The 11,347-nt window shown below is 35.1% G+C and overlaps 1 protein-coding gene across 4 annotated transcripts; it reads left to right on the forward strand.

Annotated features, from left to right (window-relative positions):
* Nucleotides 1–779: 779 nt before the first annotated feature.
* Nucleotides 780–9,491, forward strand: LOC114256006 (UBP1-associated protein 2C). Of its 4 annotated transcripts, none has more exons than XM_028195557.2 (2): nucleotides 780–2,195; nucleotides 6,321–6,578. In XM_028195557.2, exon 1 carries the CDS (start codon nucleotides 1,001–1,003, stop codon nucleotides 2,192–2,194), a length of 1,194 nt encoding a protein of 397 aa, XP_028051358.1. In that variant the 5' UTR covers nucleotides 780–1,000; the 3' UTR covers nucleotide 2,195; nucleotides 6,321–6,578. The 4 variants fall into 4 exon arrangements, with proteins under 4 accessions (XP_028051358.1, XP_028051362.1, XP_028051360.1 ...); XM_028195561.2 differs by lacking the exon at nucleotides 6,321–6,578 and adding an exon at nucleotides 8,232–9,491 and having other exon boundaries at nucleotides 786–2,195; XM_028195559.2 differs by lacking the exon at nucleotides 6,321–6,578 and adding an exon at nucleotides 8,783–9,491 and having other exon boundaries at nucleotides 786–2,195.
* Nucleotides 9,492–11,347: the final 1,856 nt, after the last annotated feature.

Genomic DNA, 11,347 nt, shown 5'->3' on the forward strand with positions numbered 1-11,347 from the left:
GTCCTTTCCTCTCTCTCTCTGCTTTTTGCTTCCCTTCCTCTCTCGTTTTTTTTTCTACATTTTTCTGTCACCGTGTTTGTCATGGAAGAGGACCACCGGTGATCACATCTTTCTCCATTGATCGAGGTTCATTGATAACCACCAAGCATTGAAATCAACTCCGACGAAGAAGATGATATATTTTCCGACGAAGAAGATGAATGGATCTACTTAGATCTGATATAGATCTACTCAGATCTACATCAGATCTGAGTAGATCTACACAGATTTGGTTAGACATCCGTCTTTCCCATTCGATCTCTTTTTTTTTCTCTCTCTCTCTGCTATACACTTCTGTTTTCTGTTCTAATGGAGAAAATTTTCGAATTCTGAACAAGCAGTTTTCGAGTTTTAGTTACAGGCGGTGAAAACTGTAAAATTTTGCAGTTTCAAATTTTTTTTTTGGTGCTGGAATGAATCATGGTTTAAAACTATAAAATTTTGCAGTTTTATAACATTCTTTAGAACTGTAAAATTTTACAGTTTCATAACATGTCTTTTAATTTTTTTTTTCCTGCAATATTCTAGACATTCCGGTGAGTCTCTGCACGACCGTTAAACGGAAGTCCGACGGTAGTAAGATGTGAACAGTGTCTATAAATTAAAAAAAAAAAAAAAGATTTTTTGGTAACAATTAAAAATATGTTGGACTAATTGGTGCAAGTATTTTGTTTTGGGATTAATTGGGTTTTGAACTTGTTACGTGAATAAAATCTCCCATAATGCAAGTGGAGAGGCCCAAGCTCATTCTTCGAAGTCTAGCCTCTAAAAGGCCAACCCAACATCCTACCCATAAGCCCATATCCAACACTAAAAATTGACCCATGCTTGTCTTCTCTCTCACTCCAATTCTACAGAGCAAACACACCTCTCTCTCTCTCTCTCTCTCTCTCTCATCGAGCTAGGGTTTATACACAGATTTTTTTCTAGGGTTTGCTAAAATTCAGTATCTGAATCATATATGGACCTAACCAAGAAGCGAAAGCTCGACGAAAATGGCGATTTTCCGGCGAATTCCGATGCCGGAGCGACCCAACTTTCCCTAGAAGACGCTCGCAAGATCTTCGAACCCTTCACTCATTCCCAGCTCCTAGAGATCGCCCTAAACGCCGTCGTTTCACACCCCGACGTCCTCTCCGCCGTCCGATCAATCGCCGATCGTGACCCCTCGCAGCGAAAGCTCTTCATTCGCGGCCTCGGTTGGGACACCACGACGGAGAAGCTTCGATCTCTCTTCTCCGGCTATGGCGATCTCGAAGAGGCCGTGGTGATTCTCGACAAAGCCACAGGGAAGAGTAAAGGCTATGGATTTGTGACTTTCAAGCACGTTGATGGGGCTTTGTTGGCTTTGAAGGAGCCGAGTAAGAAAATCGATGGTCGAATGACTGTTACTCAGCTTGCCTCTGCGGGAGTCCAAGGCGGGCCGATTTTGAACCCTAATTCGGCATCGGATGTGTCGGCGAGGAAGATTTATGTGGCGAATGTGCCGTATGACATGCCGGCGGATCGATTGTTGGCGCATTTTTCAGCGTATGGGGAGATTGAAGAAGGGCCTTTGGGTTTCGATAAGGCGACTGGGAAGTCAAAAGGGTTTGCTTTGTTTGTGTACAAGACAGCTGAGGCTGCCAATGCTTCGCTTGTTGATCCAATTAAGACGATTGATGGACGTCAATTGAGTTGTAAATTGGCAATTGAAGGGAAGAAAGGGAAGCCGGGGATGCCCACAGCCCCAGCGCCCGCCAATGGTGGTGGTCCTGGTGGTTCGTATGGTGGGTTTTCCGGTGGAATACCGGGCGGCCCGCCAATGGGTCATAATCCTCTGAATTCATCAATTGGTGGTGGTGGTGGTGGTTATGGTTCTGGGTTGGGTGGTTCTTATGGTGGTTCTCACTATGGTGGGCCTGGTTCAACTGGGTATGGTGGATTAGGATTGGGTGGCAGTGGTGGCGGTTTGGGCGGTGCCGGTCGTGGTTCTTCATTGTATAGGTTGCCACAAAGCTCAGCTGGGATGCCTTTGAGCGGTTATCCGGAGGGTGGGCAATATAGCTTGTCATCATCTGGATATCCTAGCCAGCACCATCAGACAGCGGGGACATCACCGGTGCCTAGAGTTCCACCTGGGGGAATGTACCAAGGTGGCCTCCCATACTACTGAGGTATCTTTTTATTACTCTCATAATTTAAAATTGGTTTGATTTTGTAGTTTCGAATGCCTCTGTTGCACTTTGATGCTAGAATTTGGTTGCTCTTGCTGTGATTCTGATTGATATGAGTTATTTGCGTTCTTAGATAGTTAATGGCATGTTGTGGAATGCTATTGCTGCATTTTTATTTTTATTTTTGTTAGGTTGTTATTATTATTGTGTTTCTTCAGGGTGGTGTGCAGTCTTCGTGTTTTCTTCTATGATTCGTGCAGTTTCTGGTTATTTTTATTTTTTATTTTTGTTATGATTGTGTTTCACATGATTTTTTTTTTTTGCGACTAAGGATAGAGTACATAGATCGTAAATTTATTAACAGTAACAATGGAAGTAGAGAAGCAGTGAAAATTGACAACCAAGAATTGTCTAAGAGTGAACATTTTCATTATTTAGGGTCGATTATGACAACAGCGGGTAGATTAATGTGGGTGTGGCCCATAGGATTAAGGCGGGATGGTGTAAGTGGAGAAGTGCGTCTGGAGTACTGTGCGATAAACGAATACCTACTAGATTTAAAGGTAAATTTTATAGAACGGCTATTAGACCAACGATGTTGTATGAGACAGTGTTGGGCAACCAATAAATCACATGTAGATAAGATGAGTCTGGCTGGGATGAGAATGTTAAGGTAAATGTGTAATAAGGCTAGATAAGATAAAATTAGGAATGAGTGCATTCGGGAATGGGTAGGAGTAGGACTAATAGAAGATAAGTTGAGAAAGAATCGATTAAGGTGGTTTGGTCATATTCAACGTAAATCAACAGAGGCAGTAGTAAAGAAAAGCGATACTGTAAAGGTAGATGGAAGTGTTAGGGGACGGAGTAGGGGTAGGATTAGATTAACGTTGGTTAGCGTTATAAATAGAGATATGGGTTTACTCAATTTGACTAACGAAATGGCCTTTGATAGGGTCGCATAGAGAAAAAGGATTCATGTAACCGATCCCATTTGATGGGACTTAAGGCAAGGCAAGGCAAGGCAAGGCAAAGCTTGGCTTAGTTTGGTTTGTAACTTTGGGTATAACTTGTTCTTACTTGACTTAAAATTTACGAAAATTTCCTTATACTGGACTTGCCTGGGGTGTTTTTTTGGTTGGTCTTGTTGATTTCCTGTGATACCACTGTTCTGGTGGCTCTTTACTCTGCTGTGAAGCTGTTATCGCCATGTAATCTTGCATGTTCATGTTATTTATTGGGGGACTTGCATTTAAGTCCTAATAGGTGGACTTGTTGTCCAATAGGTCTTGTGAAAATTAATAACATTTTTCATCAAATACTATTAAAAAACGTGTTACTAATTGTTAATTTTCAACAACGGTTTAAAAATTGTTACAAAAAGTCACTAATTTTCAACATTCAACGATAGTTTGAAAAATTTATCACTAGAAAATGTCACTAATTGTAAGTTTTAAGGACAATTTATAAAAATCGTGACAAAAAAAGTCATTAATTGTTAATTTTTAGTGATATGTCAATAAATCATCATAGAAAATTATTCTTAGCGATGATTTACTAAGGCTTATTTTCAATAGAACTTTGAGTTCAACTATTATGACCTATTGGTAGTTTACCTTTATTTATTTGCTGATAAATGCAAAATTCTGGAAGTTTATTTGGTTGTTTATTGGCTTATATGTCCATGACCTGCCTAGTTTGTATCCAAGTTATATTATCTTCTTGTACATATGATTCGTTTATGATAAATGTCTGAATTGGCCAAACCGAACGAAGAATCAGTGAAATAACTGAATCTACCTAAAAAAAAAAAAGAAATCTGTGTATTATTTGCATAATAGCTTTGATCCCAATTGGGTATATTGAGGCTATTTGGTGCATCTTATAGAACTGCGTATGGTTTTTTTTTTTGGAAACAGTTCCAGAATGTTTGATGTTTGATTTTACCGCTTATGAGGTAACTAGTTTAAATAAGTTGATTATTGAGAAGTAAGCAGAGAGGTGCTTTTACCTCATACTTCTTATTATCAGCTTTTAGCTTGCAAAAAACTGCACCAATTGGGCCCATTCCAGATTTGATTAGGTAACTCATGTTAATTATCAAAAAAAATTAAAGATAAATAAAGAATTCCCTGTACTGGCTATGCTTCCTGGTTTATAGTACCTTCTTGTTTACTGTTTTAGTCTCATTTTGTTGGAAGACAGCTTGAATATGGAAATGAAATGATATAGCTGCAAAGGGAAAGTTCTTGAAGTGTATTTGGTAGTTTATTGGAGACAATATATTGAATTGAACTTGGAGTGGAAAAATCATGTCTCTGGTTTAAGAATGAGCTTGTATGATTACAACCTGCCTGAACAGGGAAAACATACTTGATTTTGGATGAGCTTATGTGTCTATGACCTGCCAACTTTGTGCAAGTTATATTTATCTTCTTGTACACATGATTCATTTATGATGGAAAAAATTGATTTAGGAACTGTATTTTGCATAATAGTGGTGATCCAATTGCAAATTGGGTTCAGTCTTAAATTGGTCTGATAATTTGAGTTACTTGTCAAAAATAAAAAATAGTAAATAGGATGGAATCAAGAATTCTCTGAATCGGATAATTTGAAAAGCTATTTTTTGTTTGTTTGTTTGTTTGTTTCCCCTTCCCTTTGATGATTTTAAAATGTTACATGGCTTGGAGGCACTTAGATTGTACTTAGACCGTGCATGAAATGGAGCTTCTTCTCATTATAAGTGACTTCAATCAGGATAAAATTTATGTGACAGTAGTTTTATATATATGCATCTATCATTTTTCTTCTTGTTTGATTCTAGGGGATGGTTGTTAAGATTACTAATAAAAGTTTATTTTTAGTGCTTGATCTTCCTGCCCAGTTAAATTTAACTGGTCAGTGAGGGTTTTTGTAGACTACTTTCAGTACACCATTTCAAGAATGAACATTGATTTTGAGCTTACTATCCGTCATTGAGTTTTGTAGTTGTAAGTCGGAAACCTCTCATAAAAAATATAAAAAGTTGCAAGTAGGAAACCCTTCTTTAGTGATTTTATTATGTTTTCTTTATTCTGTTCTATCATGGCTGTGTTGTGCATGTCGGGCATGTGCAATTGGCTGCCTTTAAGCATGCTGAATGGCTCAGAGATACTAAATTCTTACATTACATCTTAGAGTGTAACTCTAGCAGGACAACATTGTCCTAGGGTGTATTTGATTTCAGATTGGCATGAAGGTTGTTCGGCTAAATAATCTATAATCGTCAGCTATGAGGTCTTCTCTTCAGTGAGTTTATGTTTTAAATAGTTGAACTTAAGTTTTTAAATTTAATACTAACCCAGAGAAGCTGTCTTCTTTCTTTCCTCCTATCCTCTTCTCTTCCCCTTCTTTATTCATGTCATTCTTATTTTTAATAACTTATGTGTTGTAATATATTGTGGATTTCAGCAGATTGGACTGGTAAGCAATTTCTTGGAATTGTGGTATGATTTGTATAATTGTTTTTATCTCTTTATAATCAAATATTAGTGTTGTTTCTGTTTTCATTTCTTTGATTTGTGCATGGACACTCAAATGCCATCACCAGTGTTTGCTAAAATGCATTGACATTTTTGTATTTGGGACCAAGAGCTTATATTTTGATTTCTGTTTTTGTGTTGTACGCGTAGATTTTGCTTTGATTTATTTATTTATGTCCAAACATTGCAGCTGGTGTTCATTTCTTCATAAATGAATCACATTTTGATACCTGGGTCCTTTGATCAAACGTTATGATTTTAAATTCTATTGTTACTCCGTAATTATTGTTTTGGTGGGTAATATTATGTCTTTCATTAAATGACAACCTAATCTTGAGTGGCTCCATTGCCCTTCAATGTAAACTCTTATATTTTGGTAAGATGTTTGTGGTGCTATGCTTGCCTGGTAGTTTTTTTTCTATGGATGTTTGATTTGACTTCTGTTCAGGTTAATGTCTTGTGTAAAAACATATTGTGATTTTTTAATTCTACATGTGTCCAAGGAATGTCTTAACCTTTTTGACTATTTGCTTTTTGGCTAGCATGACATCTGTTTGCTTGTTGGATGTAGATTGATGAATTGAGTTTTCAATGGGTTCAGGTGTATGACAGCTTGTTGGGCACAGTTGCTTTTAGTGGTTCTGGTGATTTCGTGAATGCAGACAATTTGAACTCTGGCTTGATGAATTTGATTGGCTGTACTTTGGCACTTCTTCACTTCATCTGCTCCTTAAGATGTGGGTCCTTTATGATTGCTGGTAGTTTAGTTAGACAGTCTGTGTACTTTTTTTCTCAGGAACCCATATGTCATCTGTGCTCTTTTATTATAAATGTTAATGTTATAGGTGTTGAGACATTATTTGCCTTTCTTGAAATTTCTTTCGTTTTCTTGCTTCTAATGATCTATTAAATGCTTGATATTTTTCCATTCATGGTTGGAATGACTTTGTATGTGTTTGTAATTACTTCTTGTTTTTAGGTTCACTGACAAGATCGCTATATTTATTAAGGAAATATACATACATTAATGTAGTTTACAAGCATGCAAGTAAAATTATGTATACATATGCATGTATAGGTGTCACTTGGATCTCTGTTTGTTGGCTATGGGTGAAGAAGAATTTAGGGAGGGAAAGCCCCCCCTACTTGGAAGCTTTTGGATTTGTTGGATAGATGGATTCTTTTGTTTTTGTTTTTTCTTTTTAATGTTTTATACATGGTTTGTGTTGTGGCCCCCTTTAGGTGCGTTGAAGGCTTGAATGGAATATATTTATACATTGAAACAAAAAGATAAGAAATCAGGAGTTAAGAAACTAGTGCTTCCGCCAAACAATTTGGATAAATGATATTATGTTTGTATCGTGGACGAGATAGGAGTCTATATTTTGTGGCTATGTGGAAATCTTGTAGGTTGGATGTCATTTATTCTGGTTGAATATTCTCCTCTCAAATTTGTTGGCACTCATTTGACCTCGGTTAACTTTTTTGTCTGGTTGTGTGCCTCTAATCAAATCATTGTTCTAGGCATGACTCCAATCTGTGTTTGTTTGTGGGCCTGCCAACTTCTGCTGACGAGTTTTTTTAGGGAGATAGTGGTTTTCTTTTTTATTTACTTATTTATTGAATCTGATGTAAGGTAATGTAATAGTACACACAGGACGTCCTTGAATTGTGAACAACCCAACTTCCATCCTAAAAAAAAGAAAATAAATTGCAAGAGGAAAAGGAGGAGACATAAAAGATGGAAATCTACTTATCAAAAAATAGAAATAGAACATTGAAAACATTTTTTTAGATAATTCTCTGCAATGCTACCCTGAGTGGGAAGGTCATCCCTACAACTTCATTTGTAGTCGACCTGATATGCACACCACCATATATCTGACATGGGAATGTTTTCCTTTATAAAGACGGTGTGGTGACCTCAATAGTGACCTACAAATGGTGTGATCTGGTGTATTGTGCTCAAGCCTAACAGATTAGCTTTTTATATCACTTTGGGTGGTTTGTCCGTTTTCCTAATTGTTGTGGTTGTTCATGTTGCATCTAATTGTCTCTGGAAACATCTATTCTCTTTTGTAAATAGTGAATTTTGCACATTCAATACGATTATTATAGACAATGAATGGTTAGTAAGATAAATATAATAGTTTTGTACCAATAGCAATTATACTTCTCTATGCTATTTTGGAGTGTGCATGGAGGTAAGAATGGTGCTGATTGCTAGTCCTGCAACATGCAATCTGCTTAGTATTTCTTCCCAAGTTGGGGCCTTTATTGTGAGCATTCTCTTCAATTTGGTAATTTCTTGAACAAAAGGAATCAGATTTTATTTGTGGCAATTATGGTTGGTTTGATGCCCTATAAGGTGGAAAGAAGTGCTATCTTGATTGTGTTTGAGAAATTTTTCGAGGTGAATTTTGTTTGGAAAGCCGTGTATTTTTAGGCTATTTTTCTTTCAATGGCACTGGATTTCTGAATTTGTTGGTCTTTTGTGTTGTTTTAATTGCAGTTTATATGAGAGTGATTCTGGGACGCTGTTTATTATTAGATAATCTCATTGAACGAGTTGCTTCTTTTTCATTGCCGAGGTTGATTTGTATAGTATATTAGGCCATTTCTCTTTAGGAAAAACAGAAGTAAAGTTAAGAATATGGCATTCACTGTCCTATCCTACCCTCTTGTACAATTTCACGTCTTCCTGCTTTTAAGTAGATTATTGTTCGTTGTGGTAAAACTTAAGTACATGCTATATAAGTTTGGATCATGGATGTGTTTTGACTTTTCCTTTCCCTCTAGAAATCCCTACCTAAACGCAGTTGTTGTTTCTGTGTTGTAGAGCAGTGAATACTGGCCTGGATAATGAAATATTTCTAAGGTCATTCATAAGGTCGGTTAAAATGCATCCATGAATCTACTTGTTAATTTCTGTGCTTACAGAGAATTCGTGCCCTGTATATATTTGCTTAGATCTTATGTACCCTTTGTGTTTGTGTACCAAAACTAGCCTTTCTAGAAAAATCTGAAAATTATGAGAAATTGTTTGAATGATTGTGTGTCAAGTTGGCTCTTGGAAGTAGCGGTTGCAGCGGGTGGTTTGCCTATCCAGCTCTCTCTCCTGTCTTTTACTTTGTGGTAAGGCTGAATTTACGAAAGTCTAATCTCTGGCAAACCAAAAGAACCGGGAGCCTCAGCAAGGATATATTATGGGAATGCAGTACTCTCTTTCCATGTTATTGAAAGGCATGGAGCACTTTCTTCTGAGCGAAGTGGTTTTTGTGACTTGTTGAATCAATATCGACCTCTATGTTGACTTGGCGTTGCCATGATTTGTTTATGCATGAGGGATGATTCAACATTAAATTTGCTTTGAATTCAAGACGGAGACCACGACAGCTTCACTTGCTGACAATTGGTGGTCATCACTTGTACACTGGATCTTGGCATCACTTGTAAACTGGTTCTTGGCAGGAGAAAGGTGAAGCCCATGAATAATGACCAAATGCAGTTGCTGCTGGTACCTCCACCACTGCTGCCACTGGGTTATTGAAGTCATTATGCCGCTGGAAGGTGTGCTGAGTCTCTCCTTGGTTTGATGTGTACTTATTATTGGTTAGGGCTGTGCAAAAAATTGAAAAAATTGCAAATTGGTTTAATCCAAGGCCAAATTGTGGTTTTATAGTTATTGTTTCAGTTTAGAACCAATTTGGACTATTTATATATATAATATATATTGTTACTTCAGATATTGAAGTGCCTGATTAGTATTTAAGTTTTGTTCGGTGTGTTTTTGTAGAGCTGTAGAAGTAGTTTTAAATATTCATTTTTTGAGCACATTGTGGATAATATTTTGTAATCATGTTATGAATGATCATGTGGTTTTTAACGTGGTTGTAAATCAAATTGAACCGCAATATATTGGTTTGGTTTGGTTTGATTTTAGGATTTTTAAGATTTTGATTTGGTTCCAAATGAAATGGTAGGTAGTGATTTGGTTCTTGATTTATTTCTGAATTGAATCAAACCGTTACAATGTGTTCACTCCTAATGGGGAGAATGGTGCTACCCGACTCCTTGGTGGAAGCAGAGTTGAGTATGGTTTGGATTGGTTCGAGTTAGGATTAAATCAATGACCAAATCATTATTTACCGTGCTATGAAATTTGAATCCATACTAAATCAAGCAAATCAAGTCTTATAACAAATAAAATTGAACCAAAACAACATAATTCAGTTTGGAATTATGATTTTTAAAAAACTAGTCATCTTTCAAATTATAATCGGAAAATATTATTCTCAACTTAAGAATTGTTTAGATGATGGTTTTGAATTAATTTTATCACTATACAATGACATGTTTGCTACATTAGGGTTACAACTTGTGTATATAAACATTTGATAGATATTTGAGTATTGGAGAAGATTATGGTACACTTTATATGTACCTTATAACTAGAAAATTTGTCATTAAGGTCAAGTTTGGCATAATTGAAAAAAGTCAAAAAGTCACTATTTTATTTAAGTCATATCATCTTATTTAAGTCACATCACCTCTCTAACACATCACTTCAAACCCAATTCAAACCCAACCTATATTTCATAAAAAGTCAAAAAGTGCACTTATTTAATCTTCCCAAACTAGGCCTAAATAAGAAAATTGTGTAAGTAAAGGTGCAAATGATATGTGGGTGTATATAATAAAATACTCCTTGAGTATTTACTACAAGAACAAATTATAGACGTATATATCTAATTTTGTTTCAATTCCAAACAAGATCTGGAACTATAAAATCATTTACTGTGTTTGATTTAATTTTTTGGATTCAATTTTTTAGAAATTGAGTTTTTTTATTTTTTGTGTTTTTATTTTTTATTTTTAGTAAATATTTTTAAAATTTTAATCAAGTTTTTTATTTTTTTAGATGCACCTTACTTAGATGTATATAAAAAGTAAAATATTTGTAAAAAAAATTAATAAATATACAAGAATATGAAAAATGTATTGAATTTTTATTTGGGTGAATTACACAAATAGTCCGTATAGTTTGGGGTTTGTGTCACTTTGATTCCTGACTTTTCAATTATGACGCATTTAACCCTGAATTTTGAATCTTGTTTCAAATAAGGACAATTGAAGATATTATTAGATTTTTCAAGGGTAAAATCAGCAATTTGATAAAATATAAACTAATTTGACAAAAATAAATGTCGAACAAATATTTTTAAATTTTTAAAAATTATTTCTACCCACTAAAAATAAAATTATGTAAAATTGATAAATGTTTCAGACATTTATTTTTTTTTTACCAAATTAATTTTTATTATGTGTTTGGATGACGATCATGTAAAATTAATTTTTAAAAATTAATCATGTAATTTTTATTAATTTTTATCAATTTTATATAATTTTATCATTGGTGGATAAAAATAATTTTTAAAAATTAAAAATATTTGTTTGACATTTATTTTTGTCAAATTAATTTATATTTTATTAAGTTGACGATTTTGTCATTGAAATTAAACAATGGTATTTTCAATTGTCATTATTTGGAACAAGATTGAAAATTCATGGTCAAATGTGTCACAATTGAAAAGTCAAGGACCAAAGTGACACGAGTCTCAAACTATA

Source organism: Camellia sinensis, chromosome 7 (genome assembly GCF_055761805.1).
Source record: "Camellia sinensis isolate YWXY chromosome 7, ASM5576180v1, whole genome shotgun sequence".
In the NCBI taxonomy this organism is placed as follows: domain Eukaryota; kingdom Viridiplantae; phylum Streptophyta; class Magnoliopsida; order Ericales; family Theaceae; genus Camellia; species Camellia sinensis.

Coding starts and splice junctions, on each gene's coding strand:
- LOC114256006 (XM_028195557.2), top strand. CDS start 1,001: ATGGACCTAACCAAGAAGCGAAAGCTCGACGAAAATGGCGATTTTCCG.